General features: G+C 44.2%; 1 protein-coding gene across 1 annotated transcript; it reads left to right on the top strand.

Moving 5' to 3' along the window:
• Positions 1-9,977: 9,977 nt before the first annotated feature.
• LOC137311969 (ER lumen protein-retaining receptor 1-B) lies at positions 9,978-17,763 on the top strand (the record flags this gene model as incomplete). Its single annotated transcript, XM_067978778.1, has 4 exons — positions 9,978-10,082; positions 10,634-10,792; positions 12,437-12,689; positions 15,809-17,763. Coding segments are annotated over 4 exons (552 nt in total), but the record flags the coding sequence as incomplete, so codon positions are not given.
• Between the last annotated feature and the right edge of the window lie 8,686 nt (positions 17,764-26,449).

The following is a 26,449-nucleotide window of genomic DNA, read 5'->3' as shown; positions in this document are numbered from 1 at the left end:
TGGGGAGAGGCCCTCGGCCGTGGAGCCTGGGCCTCGAGTTTGGCCCTGGGCCGTCCCAGCACCCACAGGAAGGGAGGGGTCTGTGAGAGGGCGGAGTGATTACATTACACTGAATTATTTTACATTATAAACCATCTAAATAACCAAATACTGAATTAATATACATTATAAATCATCTAAATAACCAAACACTGAATTATTATACATTATAAACCATCTAAATAACCAAACACTGAATTATTATACATTATAAATCATCTAAATAACCAAATACTGAATTAATATACATTATAAACTGTCTAAATAACCAAATACTGAATTAATATACATTATAAACTGTCTAAATAACCAAATACTGAATTAATATATATTATAAACCATCTAAATAACTAAATACTGAATTAATATACATTATAAACCATCGAAATATCTAAATACTGAAATATTATACTTTTTAAACCATCGAAATATCCTAATACTGAATTAATATACATTATAAACCATCTAAATACTGAATTAATATACATTATAAACCACCCAAATACTGAATTAATATACATTATAAACCATCGAAATACTGAATTAATATACCTTAAAAACCATCAAAATACTGAGATAATATACATCATAAATCATCTAAATACTGAATTAATATACATTATAAACCATCGAAATATCTAAATACTGAATTAATATACATTGTAAACCATCTAAATACTAAATTAATATACATTATAAACCATCAAAATATCTAAATACTGAATTAATATACATTACAAACCACCTAAATACTGAATTAATATACATTATAAACCATCATAATATCTAAATACTGAATTAATATACATTATAAACCACCCAAATACTGAATTAATATACATTATAAACCATCTAAATACTGAATTAATATACATTATAAACCATCATAATATCTAAATACTGAATTAATATACATTATAAACCACCCAAATACTGAATTAATATACATTATAAACCATCTAAATACTGAATTAATATACATTATAAATCATCTAAATATGAAATTAATATACATTATAAACCATCAAAATATCTAAATACTGAATTAATATACATTATAAACCATCTAAATACTGAATTAATATACATTATAAATCATCTAAATATGAAATTAATATACATTATAAACCATCAAAATATCTAAATACTGAATTAATATACATTATAAACCATCGGAATATCTAAATACTGAATTAATATACATTATAAACCACCCAAATACTGAATTAATATACATTATAAACAATCTAAATACTGAATTAATATACATTATAAATCATCTAAATATGAAATTAATATACATTATAAACCATCGAAATATCTAAATACTGAATTAATATACATTACAAACCACCTAAATACTGAATTAATATACATTATAAACATCGAAATACTGAATTAATATACATTATAAACCATCGAAATACTGAATTAATATACCTTAAAAACCATCTAAATACTGAAATAATATACATCATAAATCATCATCTAAATACTGAATTAATATACATTATAAACCATCGAAATATCTAAATACTGAATTAATATACATTATAAACCATCAAAATATCTAAATACTGAATTAATATACATTACAAACCACCTAAATACTGAATTAATATACATTATAAACATCGAAATACTGAATTAATATACATTATAAACCATCGAAATACTGAATTAATATACCTTAAAAACCATCTAAATACTGAAATAATATACATCATAAATCATCTAAATACTGAATTAATATACATTATAAACCATCGAAATATCTAAATACTGAATTAATATACATTATAAACCATCAAAATATCTAAATACTGAATTAATATACATTACAAACCACCTAAATTCTGAATTAATATACATTATAAACCATCGAAATATCTAAATACTGAATTAATATACATTATAAACCATCTAAATACTGGATTAATATATATTATAAATAATCTAAATATGAAATTAATATACATTATAAACCATCGGAATATCTAAATACTGAATTAATATACATTATAAACCACCTAAATACTGAATTAATATACATTATAAACCATGTAAATTCTGAATTAATATACATTATAAACCACCCAAATACTGAATTAATATACATTATAAACCATCTAAATACTGAATTAATATACATTATAAATCATCTAAATATGAAATTAATATACATTATAAACCATCAAAATATCTAAATACTGAATTAATATACATTATAAACCATCAGAATATCTGAATACTGAATTAATATACATTATAAACCACCTAAATACTGAATTAATATACATTATAAACCACCTAAATACTGAATTAATATACATTATAAACCATCTAAATACTGAATTAATATACATTATAAATCATCTAAATATTAAATTAATATACATTATAAACCATCAAAATATCTAAATACTGAATTAATATACATTACAAACCACCTAAATACTGAATTAATATACATTATAAACCATCGAAATATCTAAATACTGAATTAATATACATTATAAACCATCTAAATACTGGATTAATATATATTATAAATAATCTAAATATGAAATTAATATACATTATAAACCATCGGAATATCTAAATACTGAATTAATATACATTATAAACCACCTAAATACTGAATTAATATACATTATAAACCATGTAAATACTGAATTAATATACATTATAAACCACCCAAATACTGAATTAATATACATTATAAACCATCTAAATACTGAATTAATATACATTATAAATCATCTAAATATGAAATTAATATACATTATAAACCATCAAAATATCTAAATACTGAATTAATATACATTATAAACCATCGGAATATCTAAATACTGAATTAATATACATTATAAACCACCTAAATACTGAATTAATATACATTATAAACCATGTAAATACTGAATTAATATACATTATAAACCACCCAAATACTGAATTAATATACATTATAAACCATCTAAATACTGAATTAATATACATTATAAATCATCTAAATATGAAATTAATATACATTATAAACCATCAAAATATCTAAATACTGAATTAATATACATTATAAACCATCAGAATATCTAAATACTGAATTAATATACATTATAAACCACCTAAATACTGAATTAATATACATTACAAACCACCTAAATACTGAATTAATATACATTATAAACATCGAAATACTGAATTAATATACATTACAAACCACCTAAATACTGAATTAATATACATTATAAACATCGAAATACTGAATTAATATACATTATAAACCATCGAAATACTGAATTAATATACCTTAAAAACCATCTAAATACTGAAATAATATCCATCATAAATCATCATCTAAATACTGAATTAATATACATTATAAACCATCGAAAATATCTAAATACTGAATTAATATACATTATAAACCATCAAAATATCTAAATACTGAATTAATATACATTACAAACCACCTAAATACTGAATTAATATACATTATAAACATCGAAATACTGAATTAATATACATTATAAACCATCGAAATACTGAATTAATATACCTTAAAAACCATCTAAATACTGAAATAATATACATCATAAATCATCTAAATACTGAATTAATATACATTATAAACCATCGAAATATCTAAATACTGAATTAATATACATTATAAACCATCAAAATATCTAAATACTGAATTAATATACATTACAAACCACCTAAATTCTGAATTAATATACATTATAAACCATCGAAATATCTAAATACTGAATTAATATACATTATAAACCATCTAAATACTGGATTAATATATATTATAAATAATCTAAATATGAAATTAATATACATTATAAACCATCGGAATATCTAAATACTGAATTAATATACATTATAAACCACCTAAATACTGAATTAATATACATTATAAACCATGTAAATTCTGAATTAATATACATTATAAACCACCCAAATACTGAATTAATATACATTATAAACCATCTAAATACTGAATTAATATACATTATAAATCATCTAAATATGAAATTAATATACATTATAAACCATCAAAATATCTAAATACTGAATTAATATACATTATAAACCATCAGAATATCTGAATACTGAATTAATATACATTATAAACCACCTAAATACTGAATTAATATACATTATAAACCACCTAAATACTGAATTAATATACATTATAAACCATCTAAATACTGAATTAATATACATTATAAATCATCTAAATATGAAATTAATATACATTATAAACCATCAAAATATCTAAATACTGAATTAATATACATTACAAACCACCTAAATACTGAATTAATATACATTATAAACCATCGAAATATCTAAATACTGAATTAATATACATTATAAACCATCTAAATACTGGATTAATATATATTATAAATAATCTAAATATGAAATTAATATACATTATAAACCATCGGAATATCTAAATACTGAATTAATATACATTATAAACCACCTAAATACTGAATTAATATACATTATAAACCATGTAAATACTGAATTAATATACATTATAAACCACCCAAATACTGAATTAATATACATTATAAACCATCTAAATACTGAATTAATATACATTATAAATCATCTAAATATGAAATTAATATACATTATAAACCATCAAAATATCTAAATACTGAATTAATATACATTATAAACCATCGGAATATCTAAATACTGAATTAATATACATTATAAACCACCTAAATACTGAATTAATATACATTATAAACCATGTAAATACTGAATTAATATACATTATAAACCACCCAAATACTGAATTAATATACATTATAAACCATCTAAATACTGAATTAATATACATTATAAATCATCTAAATATGAAATTAATATACATTATAAACCATCAAAATATCTAAATACTGAATTAATATACATTATAAACCATCAGAATATCTAAATACTGAATTAATATACATTATAAACCACCTAAATACTGAATTAATATACATTACAAACCACCTAAATACTGAATTAATATACATTATAAACCACCCAAATACTGAATTAATATACATTATAAACCATCTAAATACTGAATTAATATACATTATAAATCATCTAAATATGAAATTAATATACATTATAAACCATCAAAATATCTAAATACTGAATTAATATACATTATAAACCATCGGAATATCTAAATACTGAATTAATATACATTATAAACCATCTAAATACTGAATTAATATACATTATAAACCACCCAAATACTGAATTAATATACATTATAAACCATCTAAATACTGAATTAATATACATTATAAATCATCTAAATATGAAATTAATATACATTATAAACCATCAAAATATCTAAATACTGAATTAATATACATTATAAACCATCAGAATATCTGAATACTGAATTAATATACATTATAAACCACCTAAATACTGAATTAATATACATTATAAACCACCTAAATACTGAATTAATATACATTATAAACCATCTAAATACTGAATTAATATACATTATAAATCATCTAAATATGAAATTAATATACATTATAAACCATCAAAATATCTAAATACTGAATTAATATACATTACAAACCACCTAAATACTGAATTAATATACATTATAAACCATCGAAATATCTAAATACTGAATTAATATACATTATAAACCATCTAAATACTGGATTAATATATATTATAAATAATCTAAATATGAAATTAATATACATTATAAACCATCGGAATATCTAAATACTGAATTAATATACATTATAAACCACCTAAATACTGAATTAATATACATTATAAACCATGTAAATACTGAATTAATATACATTATAAACCACCCAAATACTGAATTAATATACATTATAAACCATCTAAATACTGAATTAATATACATTATAAATCATCTAAATATGAAATTAATATACATTATAAACCATCAAAATATCTAAATACTGAATTAATATACATTATAAACCATCGGAATATCTAAATACTGAATTAATATACATTATAAACCACCTAAATACTGAATTAATATACATTATAAACCATGTAAATACTGAATTAATATACATTATAAACCACCCAAATACTGAATTAATATACATTATAAACCATCTAAATACTGAATTAATATACATTATAAATCATCTAAATATGAAATTAATATACATTATAAACCATCAAAATATCTAAATACTGAATTAATATACATTATAAACCATCAGAATATCTAAATACTGAATTAATATACATTATAAACCACCTAAATACTGAATTAATATACATTACAAACCACCTAAATACTGAATTAATATACATTATAAACCACCCAAATACTGAATTAATATACATTATAAACCATCTAAATACTGAATTAATATACATTATAAATCATCTAAATATGAAATTAATATACATTATAAACCATCAAAATATCTAAATACTGAATTAATATACATTATAAACCATCGGAATATCTAAATACTGAATTAATATACATTATAAACCATCTAAATACTGAATTAATATACATTATAAACCACCCAAATACTGAATTAATATACATTATAAACCATCTAAATACTGAATTAATATACATTATAAATCATCTAAATATGAAATTAATATACATTATAAACCATCGAAATATCTAAATACTGAATTAATATACATTATAAACCACCTAAATACTGAATTAATATACATTATAAACCATCAAAATATCTAAATACTGAATTAATATACATTACAAACCACCTAAATACTGAATTAATAAACATTATAAACCATCGAAATACTGAATTAATATACATTATAAACCATCGAAATACTGAATTAATATACCTTAAAAACCATCTAAACACTGAAATAATATACATCATAAATCATCTAAATACTGAATTAATATACATTATAAACCATCGAAATATCTAAATACTGAATTAATATACATTATAAACCATCAAAATACTGAATTAATATACATTATAAACCATCGGAATATCTGAATACTGAATTAATATACATTATAAACCATCAAAATATCAAAATACTGAATTAATATACATTATAAACCATCGAAATATCTAAATACTGAATTAATATACATTATAAACCATCGAAATACTGAATTAATATACATTATAAACCATCGGAATATCTGAATACTGAATTAATATACATTATAAACCATCGAAATACTGAATTAATATTCATTATAAACCATCGAAATACTGAATTAATATACATTATAAACCATCGGAATATCTGAATACTGAATTAATATACATTATAAACCATCGAAATACTGAATTAATATACATTATAAACCATCGAAATACTGAATTAATATACCTTAAAAACCATTGAAAAACTGAAACAATATACATCATAAATCATCTAAATATGAAATTAATATGCATTATAAACCATCAATATATCTAAATACTGAATTAATATACATTATAAACCATCGAAATATCTAAATACTGAATTAATATACATTATAAACCATCGAAATATCTAAATACTGGACTAATATACATAATAAACCACCTGAATACTGAATTAATATACATTATATACCATCGGAATATCTAAATACTGAATTAATATACATTATAAACCATCGAAATATCTAAATACTGGACTAATATACATAATAAACCACCTGAATACTGAATTAATATACATTATATACCATCGGAATATCTAAATACTGAATTAATATACATTATAAACCATCGGAATATCTAAATACTGAATTAATATGCATTATAAACCATCGGAATATCTAAATACTGAATTAATATACATTATTAACCATCGAAATACTGAATTAATATACATTATAAACCATCAAAATACTGAATTAATATACATTATTAACCATCGAAATATCCAAACATTGAATTAATATACATTATAAACTGTCTAAATGTCCAAATAATCAATTAATATACATTATAAACCATCGGAATATCTAAATACTGAATTTATAAAACGTCGAAATATTAAATACTGAATTAATATACATTACAAACCATTTAAATACTGAATTAATATACATTATAAACCATCAAAATATTGAAATACTGAAATAATATACATCATAAATCATCTAAATATGGAATTAATATACATTATAAACCATTTAAATACTGAATTAATATACATTATAAACCATTGAAATACTGAATTAATATACATATTAACCATCCAAATATCTAAATGTAACCCCTGGGTTAGGGAGAGGGGAAAATCAGCCAGGGTTCCTGCTCCTGATCGCTATCCAGTGACCCCTGGGTTAGAGAGAGGGGAAATCAGCCAGGGTTCCTGCTCCCGATCACTGTCCAGTGACCCCTGGGTTAGAGAGAGGGGAAATCAGCCAGGGCTCCTGCTCCCGATCACGGTCCAGTGACCCCTGGGTTAGAGAGAGAGGGGGAAATCAGCCAGGGTTCCTGCTCCCGATCACTGTCCAGTGACCCCTGGGTTAGAGAGAGAGGGGAAATCAGCCAGGGTTCCTGCTCCTGATCACTGTCCAGTGACCCCTGGGTTAGAGAGAGGGGAAATCAGCCAGGGTTCCTGCTCCCGATCACTCTCCAGTGACCCCTGGGTTAGAGAGAGAGGGGAAATCAGCCAGGGTTCCTGCTCCTGATCACTGTCCAGTGACCCCTGGGTTAGAGAGAGGGGAAAATCAGCCAGGGTTCCTGCTCCTGATCACTGTCCAGTGACCCCTGGGTTAGAGAGAGGGGGAAATCAGCCAGGGTTCCTGCTCCCGATCACTGTCCAGTGACCCCTGGGTTAGAGAGAGAGGGGGAAATCAGCCAGGGTTCCTGCTCCCGATCACTGTCCAGTGACCCCTGGGTTAGAGAGAGGGGGAAATCAGCCAGGGTTCCTGCTCCCGATCACTGTCCAGTGACCCCTGGGTTAGAGAGAGGGGAAATCAGCCAGGGTTCCTGCTCCCGATCACTGTCCAGTGACCCCTGGTTTAGAGAGAGAGGGGGAAATCAGCCAGGGTTCCTGCTCCCGATCACTGTCCAGTGACCCCTGGGTTAGAGAGAGGGGAAATCAGCCAGGGTTCGTGCTCCTGATCACTGTTCAGTGACCCCTGGGTTGGAGAGAGGGGGAAATCAGCCAGGGTTCCTGCTCCTGATCACTGTCCCAGTGACCCCTATGTTAGAGAGAGGGGAAATCAGCCAGGTTCCTGCTCCTGATCACTGTCCAGTGACCCCTGGGTTAGAGAGAGAGGGGAAATCAGCCAGGGTTCCTGCTCCTGATCACTGTCCAGTGATCCCTGGGTTAGAGAGAGGGGAAATCAGCCAGGTTCCTGCTCCTGATCACTGTCCAGTGATCCCTGGGTTAGAGAGAGGGGGAAATCAGCCAGGGTTCCTGCTCCCGATCACTGTCCAGTGACCCCTGGGTTAGAGAGAGGGGGAAATCAGCCAGGGTTCCTGCTCCTGATCACTGTCCAGTGACCCCTGGGTTAGAGAGAGGGGGAAATCAGCCAGGGTTCCTGCTCCTGATCACTGTCCAATGACCCCTGGTTTAGAGAGAGGGGGATATCAGCCAGGTTTCCTGCTCCTGATCACTGTCCAGTGACCCCTGGTTTAGAGAGAGGGGAAATCAGCCAAGGTTCCTGCTCCCGATCACTGTCCAGTGACCCCTGGTTTAGAGAGAGAGGGGGAAATCAGCCAGGGTTCCTGCTCCTGATCACTGTCCAATGACCCCTGGGTTAGAGAGAGGGGGAAATCAGCCAGGGTTCCTGCTCCTGATCACTGTCCAATGACCCCTGGGTTAGAGAGAGGGGGAAATCAGTGAGGGGGCAGTCCCTTCGAGGTGGGGAGCCTGCGGACACTCGAGTGGCCTGTTGACTGTGTCTCTGTCTGTTCCCCTGCTCAGGTATCTCGGGGAAGAGCCAGTTGCTGTTTGCTGTTGTGTTTACCACTCGCTACCTGGACCTCTTCACCAACTTCATCTCATTCTACAACACGTCTATGAAGGTAAACCAGCCACCTCAACGTGTCTTGCTTATTGTCTCACCCGGTCCCCGGTCAGGGAGAGGAATCTTTCATCCCCTCTGTCTGGGGCTGAGTTTGAACCAAGGTCTCATGATCTAACCCGTGTTTGATGGGACAGTGTAGAGGGAGCTTTACTCTGTATCTAACCCTGTACCTGCCCTGGGAGTGTTTGATGGGACAGTGTAGAGGGAGCTTTACTCTGTATCTAACCCTGTACCTGCCCTGGGAGTGTTTGATGGGACAGTGTAGAGGGAGCTTTACTCTGTATCTAACCCTGTACCTGCCCTGGGAGTGTTTGATGGGACAGTGTAGAGGGAGCTTTACTCTGTATCTAACCCTGTACCTGCCCTGGGAGTGTTTGATGGGACAGTGTAGAGGGAGCTTTACTCTGTATCTAACCCTGTACCTGCCCTGGGAGTGTTTGATGGGACAGTGTAGAGGGAGCTTTACTCTGTATCTAACCCTGTACCTGCCCTGGGAGTGTTTGATGGGACAGTGTATCTAACCCATGCTGTACCTGCTCCTTTCCCCAGGTTGTATATATCGGTTGCTCCTATGCCACGGTGTGGATGATTTACTCCAAGTTCAAGGCCACCTACGACGGAAACCATGACACCTTCCGGGTTGAATTCCTGATTGTGCCCACTGCCATCTTAGCATTCCTCGTCAACCACGACTTCACTCCTCTCGAGGTACGATTAACAGAATGGAACGAACCAGCACTGATCCAACTCCTTATTCGCTCTCCCAGAAATGTGCCAGTACCCCCTGCGCTCTGTCAGTCACTCTCTCACTGTCGTCAGCTGTGGTATTGTCGGGACGTCTCTCGCCTCCAGGTCAGGAGGTTGTGGGATATTGGGAGACCCCCACTCCAGAGACTTGAGCCCCATAATCCAGGCTCACACTCCCCGGTGCCAGTACTGAGGGAGTGCTGCACTGTCGGAGGTAGATGGATATACTCTAGGACTTGAGCCCCATAATCCAGGCCCACACTCCCCGGTCCCAGTACTGAGGGAGTGCTGCACTGTCGGAGGGAGATGGATATACTCTAGGACTCGAGCCCCATAATCCAGGCCCACACTCCCCGGTCCCAGTACTGAGGGAGTGCTGCACTGTCGGAGGGAGATGGATATACTCTAGGACTCGAGCCCCATAATCCAGGCCCACACTCCCCGGTCCCAGTACTGAGGGAGTGCTGCACTGTCGGAGGTAGATGGATATACTCTAGGACTTGAGCCCCATAATCCAGGCCCACACTCCCCGGTCCCAGTACTGAGGGAGTGCTGCACTGTCGGAGGGAGATGGATATACTCTAGGACTCGAGCCCATAATCCAGGCCCACACTCCCCGGTCCCAGTACTGAGGGAGTGCTGCACTGTCGGAGGGAGATGGATATACTCTAGGACTCGAGCCCCATAATCCAGGCCCACACTCCCCGGTCCCAGTACTGAGGGAGTGCTGCACTGTCGGAGGGAGATGGATATACTCTAGGACTCGAGCCCCATAATCCAGGCCCACACTCCCCGGTCCCAGTACTGAGGGAGTGCTGCACTGTCGGAGGGAGATGGATATACTCCAGGACCCGAGCCCCATAATCCAGGCCCACACTCCCCGGTCCCAGTACTGAGGGAGTGCTGCACTGTCGGAGGGAGATGGATATACTCTAGGACTCGAGCCCATAATCCAGGCCCACACTCCCCGCTCCCAGTACTGAGGGAGTGCTGCACTGTCGGAGGGAGATGGATATACTCGAGGACTCGAGCCCCATAATCCAGGCCCACACTCCCCGGTCCCAGTACTGAGGGAGTGCTGCACTGTCGGAGGTAGATGGATATACTCTAGGACTCGAGCCCCATAATCCAGGCCCACACTCCCCGGTCCCAGTACTGAGGGAGTGCTGCACTGTCGGAGGGAGATGGATATACTCTAGGACTCGAGCCCCATAATCCAGGCCCACACTCCCCGGTCCCAGTACTGAGGGAGTGCTGCACTGTCGGAGGGAGATGGATATACTCTAGGACTCGAGCCCCATAATCCAGGCCCACACTCCCCGGTCCCAGTACTGAGGGAGTGCTGCACTGTCGGAGGGAGATGGATATACTCTAGGACTCGAGCCCCATAATCCAGGCCCACACTCCCCGGTCCCAGTACTGAGGGAGTGCTGCACTGTCGGAGGTAGATGGATATACTCTCGGACTTGAGCCCCATAATCCAGGCCCACACTCCCCGGTCCCAGTACTGAGGGAGTGCTGCACTGTCGGAGGGAGATGGATATACTCGAGGACTTGTGTTGAGAGGTTGTCAGTATTGATGGTCCCCTCGTGTACTCCCCCCAGATCCTGTGGACATTTTCGATCTACCTGGAGTCAGTTGCCATCCTCCCGCAGCTCTTCATGGTGAGTAAGACGGGTGAAGCGGAGACTATTACCAGCCATTACCTGTTTGCACTGGGCATGTACCGCACCGTGTACCTCCTCAACTGGATCTGGCGTTATTACAGTGAGGGATTCTTCGATCTGATCGCCATCGTGGCCGGCATCGTCCAGACTGTCCTCTACTGCGACTTCTTCTATCTCTACATCACGAAAGGTCAGAGAGCACCTGGGTCTCTCCCTGGACTCCCACCCCGTTCCTCTTCCAGCACCTCCTCTGTGTCTCTTCCCCCCTCTCCCTCCCCCCCTCCCCCCCTCTCCCTCCCCTCCCTCCCTCCCCCTCATCTCTGCCCCCCCTCTTCCTCATCTCTTCCCCCCCTCTTCCTCATCTCTTCCCCCCTCTTCCTCATCTCTTCCCCCCCCTCTTCCTCATCTCTTCCCCCCCCTCTTCCTCATCTCTTCCCCCCCCTCTTCCTCATCTCTTCCCCCCCCTCTTCCTCATCTCTTCCCCCCCTTCCTCATCTCTTCCCCCCCCTCTTCCTCATCTCTTCCCCCCCCTCTTCCTCATCTCTTCCCCCCCCTCTTCCTCATCTCTCCCCCCCCCTCTTCCTCATCTCTCCCCCCCTCTTCCTCATCTCTTCCCCCCCTCTTCCTCATCTCTTCCCCCCTCTTCCTCATCTCTTCCCCCCCTCTTCCTCATCTCTTCCCCCCCTTCCTCATCTCTCCCCCCCCTTCCTCATCTCTTCCCCCCTCTTCCTCATCTCTTCCCCCCCTCATCTCTTCCCCCCTCTTCCTCATCTCTTCCCCCCCTCTTCCTCATCTCTTCCCCCCCTCTTCCTCATCTCTTCCCCCCCCCCTTCCTCATCTCTTCCCCCCTCTTCCTCATCTCTTCCCCCCCCTCATCTCTTCCCCCCCCTCTTCCTCATCTCTTCCCCCCTCTTCCTCATCTCTTCCCCCCCCTCATCTCTTCCCCCCCCTCTTCCTCATCTCTTCCCCCCTCTTCCTCATCTCTTCCCCCCCCTCATCTCTTCCCCCCCCTCATCTCTTCCCCCCCCCTCTTTCTCATCTCTCCCCCCCTCTTCCTCATCTCTCCCCCCTCTCTTCCACATCTCTTCCCCCCCCTCATCTCTTCCTCCCCCCCTCATCTCTTCCCCCCCTCATCTCTTCCTCCCCCCTCTTCCTCATCTCTCCCCCCCCTCTTCCACATCTCTCCCCACCCCCATTCCTCATCTCTTCCCCCCTCTTCCTCATCTCTTCCCCCCCCCTCATCTCTTCCCCCCTCTTCCTCATCTCTCCCCCCACCTCTTCCTCATCTCTCCCCCCCCTCTTCCTCATCTCTCCCCCCCCCCTCTTCCTCATCTCTTCCCCCCCCCCTCTTCCTCATCTCTTCCCCCCCCCTCTTCCTCATCTCTCCCCCCCCTCTTCCTCATCTCTCCCCCCCCCTCTTCCTCATCTCTTCCCCCCCCCCCTCTTCCTCATCTCTCCCCCCCTCTTCCTCATCTCTCCCCCCCTCTTCCTCATCTCTCCCCCCCTCTTCCTCATCTCTCCCCCCCTCTTCCTCATCTCTCCCCCCCCTCTTCCTCATCTCTTCCCCCCCTCTTCCTCATCTCTTCCCCTCCCTCTTCCTCATCTCTTCCCCTCCCTCTTCCTCATCTCTTCCCCCCCCCTCTTCCTCATCTCTTCCCCTCCCTCTTCCTCATCTCTCCCCCCCCCTTCCTCATCTCTTCCCCTCCCTCTTCCTCATCTCTTCCCCCCCCCTTCCTCATCTCTTCCCCCCCCCTTCCTCATCTCTTCTTCCCCCCACTTCCTCATCTCCCCCCCCCCCCGCCTTCCTCATCTCCCAGTCGGGCTCCCTCCCTCCCCCTCCCCCTCCCCCCTCCCTCCCTCCCCCTCCCCCTCCCTCCCTCCCCCTCCCTCCCCTCCCTCCCCTCCTCCTCCTCTCCTCCCTCCTCCTCCTCTCCTCCCTCCTCCTCCTCTCCTCCCTCCCCTCCTCCTCCTCTCCTCCCTCCTCCTCCTCTCCTCCCTCCTCCTCCTCTCCTCCCTCCCTCTCCTCTTCCGGTCGGTCTCCCTCCTCCTGCCCTCCCCCTCTCCCCCCGGCTGGAATCAGCACAGCACAGCACAGGCCGGGCTGGAGCCTGGGTCTTTCCTGCTCTGTGTGTGGGGAGGGGGGGGGGGGGGGGGGAAGGGCTCAGCATCATTCCTGCCCTGAGGTGTTGTGGGGTCGGGGAGAGCTCTCTTTTGGGAATCTGCAGAGTTTTTTAAATGGTGAGAAGCCAGGAACTGTGGAGGAGCAGAGAGATTTGGGGGTCCAAGTACAGAAATCACTAAAAGCCAGTGGACGGGTACAAGAAATAATCAAATCGGCTCATGGGAATGTTGGCCTTTATCTTGAGAGGGCTGGAATACAAAGGGGAGGAAGTGAATGTTTCCAGCTGTGCAGAGCTCTGGTCAGAGCACATCTGGAGAGACTGGGTTCAGTCCTGGACCCCGCCCCCTCAGGAAGGATAGATTGGCCTTGGAGGGGAGGGGGGCACAGATTCACCAGAATAATACCCGGGGCTAAAAGGGTTAAATTACGAGGACGGGTCACACAGACTAGACTTGTGTTCCCTCGAGTGTTGAAGATTGAGGGGAGATCCAATCGAGGGGTTTAAGATGATTAAAGGGTTCGATAGGGTCGATGGAGAGAAACTATTTCCTCTGGGGGGTGGGGGGAGTCCAGAACAAGGGGGCAGAATCTTAAAATTGGAGCTCGGCCCGTTCAGGGGTGATGTCGGGAAGCACTTCTTCACACAAAGGGGGGAGTGGGAATCTGGAACTCTCTCCCCCCAAAAAGCTGTCGATTCTGGGGGTCAGTTGGGGCTTTCAAGACTGAGATCGATGGATTTTTGTTGGGTAGAGGGATCGAGGGACAGGGAACCAAGGAGGGTAAATGGAGTTAGGACACAGATCAGCCATGATCTGACTGAATGGCGGAGCAGGCTCGAGGGGCTGAATGGCCTCCTCCTGTTCCTATAGTAACAGGCTCGAGGGGCTGAATGGGCCTCCTCCTGTTCCTATAGTAACAGGCTCGAGGGGCTGAATGGGCCTCCTCCTGTTCCTATAGTAACAGGCTCGAGGGGCTGAATGGGCCTCCTCCTGTTCCTATAGTAACAGGCTCGAGGGGGCTGAATGGGCCTCCTCCTGTTCCTATAGTAACAGGCTCGAGGGGCTGAATGGCCTCCTCCTGTTCCTGTGGGGAATATCGATGGATGAATGAGGTGTGTTGAGAGACCGATGTCTCCCTGTCCATGCTGAGCTGACTTGTTTGTTTTGTTTTTTTTTATCCCCTTGCAGTTCTGAAGGGGAAGAAGCTGAGCCTTCCTGCCTAATGTCTCCTCCTCCTTCCCACCGTTCCCTGGGAGTGACGGCAACTGCCGGGGAGTCACCAGCACCGACCGGAGAGTGGTGGGGGGGGGGGGCCGAGGGAGGGAGGGAGGGAAGGAGGGAGGGAGGGAGGGAGGGGTGGGGGTGAGGGGTTCTGCGAGTGACTGCGGAGGCCCTCCGCTAAACAAGATGGCGACTGGTGATATCTGCGTTTCGATGAGAACCTCGAGCTCCCCGGGCTTTTGTTGGGGGACGGTTTGCTGCTGAATTGACCAAATCTCTCGTGGGGGTTTAGGGGTGGGGGAGGAGGAGGAGGAGGAGGAGGAGGAGAGACCAGGGCCGGGTGGGATAGGGTTGAGGGGAGGTCTCCCGAACGGTTAAATCCACACTCTGGTCGATGGCGGGTGCTACTTACAGTCTGTGTCTGTTTATTTCCCGCTGTGGAGTGGGGGGTGGGGGTATTTTTTTTTCTCCTGTCCGCACTCTCTCCCTCTCCTCCCTCCCTCTCTCTCCCCTTCTCCTGTCTGCACTCTCTCCTCTCCTCCCTCCCTCTCTCTCCCCTTCTCCTGTCCGCACTGTCTCCTCTCCTCCCTCCCTCTCTCTCCCCTTCTCCTGTCCGCACTCTCTCCTCTCCTCCCTCCCTCTCTCTCCCCTTCCCCTGTCCGCACTGTCTCTCTCTCCTCCCTCCCTCTCTCTCCCCTTCTCCTGTCCGCACTCTCTCCTCCCTCCCTCTCTCTCCCCTACCCCTGTCCGCACTGTCTCCCTCTCCCCCTCTCCGCACTCTCTCTCTCTCCTCTCCACTCTCTCTCCTCTCCTTCCCTCTCCTCTCCTTCCCTCTCCTCTCCCTCTCTCTTCTCCTTCCCCCTCTCCACACTCCCTCTCCTCTCCTCTCCCCTCTTCTCTCTCCTTCCCCCCTCCTCTCCCTCTTCTCTCTCCTTCCCCCCTCCTCTCCCTCCTTCCCCCCTCCTCTCCCTCTTCTCTCTCCTTCCCCCTCTCCTCTCTCCTTCCCCTCTTCGCATTCTCTCCCTCTCCGCTCTCCACACTCCCTCCTTCCCCCTTTCCCTCTCCTTTCCCCACCTCCGCACACTCTCCTTCCCCCCCTTCACTCTCCCTCCCCTCCCCCTCTCCGCACTCTCTCCTCTCCCCCTCTCCGCACTCTCTCCTCTCTTCTCCCCCTCCCCGTTCTCTCCTTCCCCCTCGCCCTCTCCTCTCCCCTCTCCTCTCTCTCCTTCCCCCTCTCCACACTCCCGCTCCTCTATCCCTCCACCCACCCCCCCCCCCCCCCCCCCCGGGTCAGGGAGGGAGGGGAAGGGGTAGAGAGGAATCTGCCCGACGGGCTCACGGTCGAATTGCCCACCGGTTCTCCCCCACCCCCCGGGGTCCTGTACGGCTCTGTGGGGACTCTGGGCTCGGCTTGTTCACCGAACACAAAGGTGATCAGACAGCTCCAGGCGGGGGGAGGGGGCCTGTGCTGCCCTTCTGCCCCGTCCCTTCCCACCCACACATCCACCCCCCCTTGAATCACGGGCGTGCAGGCTAAACCTCTGGGACTTTACACCCCCCTCCTGCCTCCTGCATCGAAACAATAAACACACATATGGCCGACACAGGAACTCGTGTGTCCCTGGACTGATGGGACCTCTCACCTGGTGTGGTGAGGAGTGCCTTGAGTGGGGGCGGGGGTAACGATCGAGTGGGAGAAGCAGAAATCTCCTCCTCCCCCCCCCCCCACCCCCCAAAGGCCGGTTTCACCTCGGGAGGGGAACAGAATATGGGCCGAACTTCACCTTTTTTTTTTTTCAACGGATATTGGGAAGCATCTTTCCGAGTTACGAACGGGTTGGGGTTTTTTTTTTTCTGTATATAACTTGATTTGTAGTTCCAATCTGTCCCACACTTGAATAAAAGCTGAGGATTTAATCATTGCCATTGCCATCTCCAGCTCTTTTCTCGCCTTTGTTCCCACGCTGCTGATTTCCCTCCTCTCTCTAACCCGGGGGGGGGGCGGGGGGCAGTGTAGCCCTCACCCCTCACCAGCCTCACCGTCCGCCCGTCCTGGCACCACACTGGGTGGGGAATGGTACCTTCCAGCGAGCCCAGTTTATTAAGCGTTTTGTTGTCCAGTGACAGAACAGTAAAAGTATTTATACATTATAATTGACATCAAAGTGATTATAAAGTGGGTTCTGAACCCCCCAAAAGCCCCGTTCCTGGGGGCTACAATTGGGTCTCAGTGGCCCCTGGGTTAGAGACAGGTGGAAATCAGCCAGGGTTCCTGCTCCCGATCACTGCCCAGTGACCCCTGGGTTAGAGAGAGAGGGGGAAATCAGCCAGGGTTCCTGCTCCCGATCACTGTCCAGTGACCCCTGGGTTAGAGAGAGAGGGGGAAATCAGCCAGGGTTCCTGCTCCCGATCACTGTCCAGTGACCCCTGGGTTCGAGAAAGAGGGAAATCAGCCAGGGTTCCTGCTCCTGATCACTGTCCAGTGACCCCTGGGTTCGAGAAAGAGGGAAATCAGCCAGGGTTCCTGCTCCTGATCACTGTCCAGTGACCCCTGGGTTAGAGAGAGGGGGAAATCAGCCAGGGTTCCTGCTCCTGATCACTGTCCAGTGACCCCTGGGTTCGAGAGAGGGGGAAATCAGCCAGGGTTCCTGCTCCCGATCACTGTCTAGTGACTAGCTGGTAAGTGTGTGTGTGTGCATATGAACATAGGGAATTGAGGACTAGCAGCCGACGAGCTGGTGCATCGAGTTTGCCTCACACCCACGATTGCCGGAGCATCAGGACTAAACCCTCCCTCCCTCCCAACTCCCCACACACCCTGTAATCTCTGGGGAGAGGCCAAAGAAAAAGCAGCGATGGACTCCAGGGCTAATAAGGGGGGAAAAATACTCTGGAAACCGCTCCAGGAGATCACAGGGACCGAGTGTCACCTATAAAAGACACTTCCCTTCTACATGATCCAACCTCTGCCCGAGTCAGGAACTGCTCCAGCTCCCTCTCAAGGGCAGAGAGTCAGGACCTGTCACACCAGCCGGTATTGTGTTCCAGGGGCTCACCGCTCTCTTGGGAAAAGAGGAATCACCCAACACCCAGTCTATCCACACCCTTCCGTAGTTTAAATTCGTATCCCCCTGGTCCTCCCCAACCTTTTAAACTGGAATAATCTTTCAATCGGGAGGCCATTCAGCCCTTTCGTTATTTTCTAGCCCTCTATCAGGCCACGAAGTCTACGCTGCTCTAAAGTAAATAGACCAAGCTCTTTGGGCCTTTCGGAGTAGCTGAGGTTCTTTAGCGAGGAACCATTCTTGTAGCTCTCCTCTGGACCTTTTCCAAAGCTGCTATTATCACCCACCACGTTGGGGGGGGAGACCAAAACTGGGTGCGGTACTCCAGATATGGTCTGACCGGCGACCTGTATAGTGTCAAAATCCTTTGATTCATACTGAATGGTTCTATTAATACAACCCAATATTTAGCTTTCATAAGAAATAGGAGCAGGAGTAGGCCATTCGGCCCCTCGAGCCTGCTCCGCCATTCAATCAGATCCTGGCTCATCTTCGACCTCAACTCCACTTTCCCGCCCGATCCCCATATCCCTTGATTCCCCTAGAGTCCAAAAATCTATCGATCTCAGCCTTGAATATCCTCAACGACTGAGCATCCACAGCCCTCTGGGGTAGAGAATTCCAAAGATTCACCACCCTCTGAGTGAAGAAATTCCTCCTCATCTCAGTCCTAAATGGCCGACCCCTTACCCTGAGACTATGCCCCCTAGTTCTAGACTCTCCAGCCAGGGGAAACAGCCTCTCAGCATCTACCCTGTGAAGCCCCCTCAGAATCTTACATGTTTCAATGAGATCACCTCTCATTCTTCCAAACTCCAGAGAGTATCGGCCCATTCTACTCAATCTCTCCTCACAGGACAACCCTCTCATCCCAGGAATCAATCTAGTGAACCTTCATTGCACCCCCTCGAAGGCAAGTATATCCTTCCTCAGATAAAGAGACCAAAACTGTACACAGTACTCCAGGTGAGGTCTCACCAAATCCCTGTACAATTGTAGTAAGACTTCCTTACTCTTGTACTCCAACCCCCTTGCAATAAAGGCCAACATACCATTTGCTTTCCTAATTACTTGCTGTAACCTGCATGTTAACTTTCTGTGTTTCATGTACAAAGACACCCAAATCCCTCTGAACACCAACATTTAATAGTTTCTCACCATTTAAAAAATATTCTGTTTTTCTATTCTTCCTACCAAAGTGAATAACCTCACATTTCCCCACATTATACTCCATCTGCCACCTTCTTGCCCACTCACTTAACCTGTCCATATCCCTTTGCAGACTCTTTGGGTCCTCCTCACAGCTCACTTTCCCACCGAGCTTTGTATCGTCAGCAAACTTGGATACATTACACTCGGTCCCTTCATCTAAGTCATTAATATAGATTGTAAATAGCTGAGGCCCGAGCACTGATCCTTGCGGTACCCCACTAGTTACAGCCTGCTAACCTACACTGGACACGAGCCTAGTGATCTGTACACGATGAGTTTGATTACACTCCCCTCCTGTCTTGATCCTTACACAGATGTTGGTGTCATCTGTGAACTTACTGACTGTACTCCCAACACCGCTGTCCAGGTCAATAATAAAGACCGAGAAGTGTAGTGGGCCGAGGACTGACCCTGACTGACAAGTAATCTGTCTCCGGGCTGAACCCCCCGTCCGTTAACTACAACTGCTTGGCTGCAGGATTGGAGCCGATTCTGAATCCAGTGTTTCAAAACCCGACTGATGGCACAAGACTCTATCTTGTGAAGTCACCGAGAGTGGGGAACCTTATCAGGGGCTTCCTGAAAGTCCGGGTAGACAGTGTATACTGGATTACCGTCAAGAGCACCTGTCCCTTATCATTAATCACCCTTGGATGGATATTATCTGGTCCTGCGGCCCAATCCATTCTCAGCTTTCCTAAACTCCAAGATCACGTTACTATCTATTCCAAGATTAAGAATGCCATTCAATACAGAGCACCCCTCCTCTGGAACATAACCACCATCTACACGAGTATAGACTGAAGCAAAATAGTCATTTAGCAACTTTGCCATAACCGGAGGATCAGTTTGAATTTTCCCTACGGTATCCTTCAGTGGCCCGATACGGTCCTTGATAATCTTCTGACGACGGACATGACTTAAAAAGCTTTTGTATGTATTTGTGTGTGATTCAGAAAGTCGTGGGATCATGGCCCACTTCAGAGGTGCGAGCCCCATAATCCAGGCCCACACTCCCTGGTCCCAGTACTGAGGGAGTGCTGCACTGTCGGAAGTAGATGGATATACTCTAGGACTCGAGCCCCATAATCCAGGCCCACACTCCCCGGTGCCAGTACTGAGGGAGTGCTGCACTGTCGGAGGGAGATGGATATACTCTAGGACTTGAGCCCCGTAATCCAGGCCCACACTCCCCGGTCCCAGTACTGAGGGAGTGCTGCACTGTCGGAGGTAGATGGATATACTCTAGGACTCGAGCCCCATAATCCAGGCCCACACTCCCCGGTCCCAGTACTGAGGGAGTGCTGCACTGTCGGAGGTAGATGGATATACTCTAGGACTCGAGCCCCATAATCCAGGCCCACACTCCCCGGTGCCAGTACTGAGGGAGTGCTGCACTGTCGGAGGGAGATGGATATACTCTAGGACTCGAGCCCCATAATCCAGGCCCACACTCCCCGGTCCCACTGACGGGGAGTGCTGCACTGTCGGAGGGAGATGGATATACTCTAGGACTCGAGCCCCATAATCCAGGCCCACACTCCCCGGTCCCAGTACTGAGGGAGTGCTGCACTGTCCGCAGATGCCGTCCTTTGGATGAGACGTTAAACCGAGGACCCCGTCTGCCCTCTTGGGTGGGTGTAAAAGCTCCCATGGCCACTATTGGAAGAGGAGGGGGGAGGAGTTCTCCCCTGTGACACGGGCCCTGCTTCTGGGATCTTGCTGTGCACAAATTGGCTGCTGCGTTTCCTACGTTACGACCGTGACCACGCTTTTAAAAAGTCCGTGATTAGCTGTGAAACGCTCTGGGACGTCCTGACGCGTTGAAAGGCGCGACAGAGAAGCAAGTTGTTCTGATGAATTAGTGCCCAAAGCTCACAGCACCAAACGAACCTGTCCAAATTGAAGTTTAATGAAAGCAAAAGGAAATTCTGAATCAAGGTAAAACGTACAGCTTCGAGAATTTGTTTCAAAATGAATTCCTTTATTGTATAATGAACCAAACAGGCAGCCCAGCCTTCCAATTACTGGATTAAAAATCACAATCTGAAGTTTTTAATTGCTTTCTGTTTCGAAAGATCACCCAAAAGGGGTGATTTTTCGAAACAGAAAGCAATTAAAAAAAACACATACAGAATAAAAGGTTAATAGAGCTTGCTCGATCAAAAACTAATAAACTGGCCCTTCGCCCGAAGAAAGACAATCAAAGGGAAAATCTTTCACCAAACACTCTCTCGCCAAGTGAGGTGTGACGTCTAGTAAGAACGAGGAAGTGAAAAGGAACATGCCTGGATCTCAAAAGCTGGCTCCGCCCCCTGCCTCAACCCATCTGCTGCTCAAACCCTCAACCATGGCCTTTGTTACCTCCAGACTCCACTGTTCCAATGCACCAATCCTCCAGCCTCGACAATTCTCATCCTCCTGTTCAAATCCCTCCATGGCCCTCGCCCCCCCCTCCCTATCTCTGTAACCTCCTCCAGCCCCGACAATTCTCATCCTCCTGTTCAAATCCCTCCATGGCCCTCGCCCCCCCTCCCTATCTCTGTATCCTCCTCCAGCCCCGACAATCCTCATCCTCCTGTTCAAATCCCTCCATGGCCCTCGCCCCCCTCCCTATCTCTGTAACTCCTCCAGCCTCGACAATTCTCATCCTCCTGTTCAAATCCCTCCATGGCCCTCGACCCCCCCTCCCTATCTCTGTAACCTCCTCCAGCCTCGACAATTCTCATCCTCCTGTTCAAATCCCTCCATGGCCCTCGCCCCCCCTCCCTATCTCTATAACCTCCTCCAGCCCCTACAATTCTCATCCTCCTGATCAAATCCCTCCATGGCCCTCGCCCCCCTCCCTATCTCTGTAACCTCCTCCAGCCTCGACAATTCTCATCCTCCTGTTCAAATCCCTCCATGGCCCTCGCCCCCCCTCCCTATCTCTGTATCCTCCTCCAGCCCTGACAATTCTCATCCTCCTGTTCAAATCCCTCCATGGCCCTCGCCCCCCCTCCCTATCTCTGTAACCTCCTCCAGCCCCTACAATTCTCATCCTCCTGTTCAAATCCCTCCATGACCCTCGCCCCCCTCCCTATCTCTGTAACCTCCTCCAGCCCCGACAATTCTCATCCTCCTGTTCAAATCCCTCCATGGCCCTCGCCCCCCCTCCCTATCTCTGTATCCTCCTCCAGCCCTGACAATTCTCATCCTCCTGTTCAAATCCCTCCATGGCCCTCGCCCCCCCCTCCCTATCTCTGTAACCTCCTCCAGCCCCTACAATTCTCATCCTCCTGTTCAAATCCCTCCATGACCCTCGCCCCCCTCCCTATCTCTGTAACCTCCTCCAGCCCCGACAATTCTCATCCTCCTGTTCAAATCCCTCCATGGCCCTCGCCCCCCCCTCCCTATCTCTGTAACCTCCTCCAGCCCCTACAATTCTCATCCTCCAGTTCAAATCCCTCCATGACCCTCGCCCCCCTCCCTATCTCCGTAACCTCCTCCAGCCTCGACAATTCTCATCCTCCTGTTCAAATCCCTCCATGGCCCTCACCCCCCTCCCTATCTCTGTAACCTCCTCCAGCCCCAACAATTCTCATCCTCCTGTTCAAATCCCTCCATGGCCCTCGCCCCCCTCCCTATCTCTGTAACCTCCTCCAGCCCCGACAATTCTCATCCTCCTGTTCAAATCCCTCCATGGCCCTCGACCCCCCCCTCCCTATCTCTGTAACCTCCTCCAGCCCCTACAATTCTCATCCTCCTGTTCAAATCCCTCCATGGCCCTCGCCCCCCCCTCCCTATCTCTGTAATCTCCTCCAGCCCCTACAATTCTCATCCTCCTGTTCAAATCCCTCCATGACCCTCGCCCCCCTCCTCCCTATCTCTGTAACCTCCTCCAGCCCCTACAATTCTCATCCTCCTGTTCAAATCCCTCCATGGCCCTCACCCCCCCCTCCCTATCTCTGTAACCTCCTCCAGCCCCCTACAATTCTCATCCTCCTGTTCAAATCCCTCCATGGCCCTCGCCCCCCCTCCCTATCTCTGTAACCTCCTCCAGCCCCTACAATCCTCATCCTCCTGTTCAAATCCCTCCATGGCCCTCGCCCCCCCCTCCCTATCTCTGTAACCTCCTCCAGCCCCGACAATTCTCATCCTCCTGTTCAAATCCCTCCATGGCCCTCGCCCCCCCTCCCTATCTCTGTAACCTCCTCCAGCCCCGACAATTCTCATCCTCCTGTTCAAATCCCTCCATGGCCCTCGCCCCCCCCTCCCTATCTCTGTAACCTCCTCCAGCCCCTACAATTCTCATCCTCCTGTTCAAATCCCTCCATGGCCCTCGTCCCCCTCCCGATCTCTGTAACCTCCTCCAGCCCCTACAATCCTCATCCTCCTGTTCAAATCCCTCCATGACCCTCGCCCCCCTCCCCTATCTCTGTAACCTCCTCCAGCCCCGACAATTCTCATCCTCCTGTTCAAATCCCTCCATGGCCCTCGCCCCCCCTCCCTATCTCTGTAACCTCCTCCAGCCCCTACAATTCTCATCCTCCTGTTCAAATCCCTCCATGACCCTCGCCCCCCCTCCCTATCTCTGTAACCTCCTCCAGCCCCGACAATTCTCATCCTCCTGTTCAAATCCCTCCATGGCCCTCGCCCCCCCCTCCCTATCTCTGTAACCTCCTCCAGCCCCTACAATTCTCATCCTCCTGTTCAAATCCCTCCATGGCCCTCGCCCCCCCTCCCTATCTCTGTAACCTCCTCCAGCCCCTACAATCCTCATCCTCCTGTTCAAAATCCCTCCATGGCCCTCGCCCCCCCCCCCTCCCTATCTCTGTAACCTCCTCCAGCCCCGACAATTCTCATCCTCCTGTTCAAATCCCTCCATGGCCCTCGCCCCCCTCCCTATCTCTGTAACTCCTCCAGCCCCGACAACCCTCCGAGATCTCTATGGTCCTCCAATTCTTGCCTCTTGTCCATCCCCCGATTTTAATCACTCCACCGTGCCTTCAGCTGCCTGGGCCCTAAGCTCTGGAATTCCCTCCCTAAACCTCTCCCTCTCTCTCTCTCCTCCTTTAAGACGCTCCTTAAAACCTCCCTCTTTGACCGAGCTTTTGGTCACCTGTCCCAATATCTCCTCACGTGGCTCGGTGTCAAATTCTGTTTGATAATCGCTCCTGTGAAGCTCCCTGGGACGTTTTACTACGTTAAAGATGCTGTATATGGGAGTTGCTGTTGTTGTCAGGGTTAGGGGAGCTTAGAGTTCGGGATTAGTGTTATTAGCTAGAGTTAGAATTTAGGATTGTGTGGGGCTTAGGGTTTGTCTTATTAGTTGGTGTCAGCGGTGGTTGGGATAAGTATACACAGATCACTAAAATGTCAGGTACAAAAAATAATTAAAAACGCAAATGGAATGTTTGCCTTTATAACTAGAGGGCTAGAATATCGAGGGGAGGAAGTTTTACTACAGCTGTACAAAACCCCTGGTCAGACCACATCTGGAGCACTGTGTACAGTTCTGGGCACCGCACCTTGGAAAGGATATACTGTCCTTGGAAGGAGTGCAGTGCAGATTCACCAGAATGTTATCTGGGCTCCAAGGGTTAGATTATGAGGAGAGATTCCATCAACTTGGCTTCGATAAATAGAGAGAGACTTTATCCACTGGTGGAGGGAGTCTCGACGAGGGGACATAACCTTAAAATCAGAGCCAGGCCATTCAGGAGAAAAGTCAGGAAACATTTCTTCACACAAAGGGTGGTAGAAGTGGGGAACTCTCTCCCACAAGAAGCAGTTGATGCCAGCTCAATCAATCATTTTAATTCGGAGATCGATAGATTTTTGCTCGCCGGAGAGTATTAAGGGACATGGGGCCATGGCGGGTGGATGGAGTTCGGATACAGATCAGCCAGGATCTGATTGAATGGCGGAACAGGCTCGAGGGGCTGAATGGCCTCCTCCTGTTCCTACATTCAGTGTTAGGATTCGGGGTCGGACGTGTTTCGGGGGTTGGGGGAGTTTACGGTTAGGTTTTATGCTTCTGGTCCAAGTGCAGGGCCGAACAGGCTGGGGCTCCTTTCTCCAGAAAAGAGAAGACTGAGGGGTGACCTGATAGAGGTCTTTAAGATTATGAACAAGGGGGCAGAAGTTATGCTGCAGCTATACAAAACCCTGGTTAGACCGCACCTGGAGCACTGTGAGCAGTTCTGGGCTCCGCACCTTCGGAAGGACATATTGGCCTGGGAGGGAGTGCAGTGTAGATTTACTAGAATGATACCCGGACTTCAAGGGTTAAGTTACGAGGAGAGATTACACAAATTGGGGTTGTATTCTCTAGAGTTTCGAAGGTTAA

The sequence above is a fragment of the Heptranchias perlo genome, unplaced genomic scaffold (assembly GCF_035084215.1).
Source record: "Heptranchias perlo isolate sHepPer1 unplaced genomic scaffold, sHepPer1.hap1 HAP1_SCAFFOLD_385, whole genome shotgun sequence".
Classification (NCBI taxonomy): Eukaryota; Metazoa; Chordata; class Chondrichthyes; order Hexanchiformes; family Hexanchidae; genus Heptranchias; species Heptranchias perlo.
Note: the sequence above shows the minus strand (reverse complement) of the source record. Positions and strands in the feature narration are given on the sequence as shown.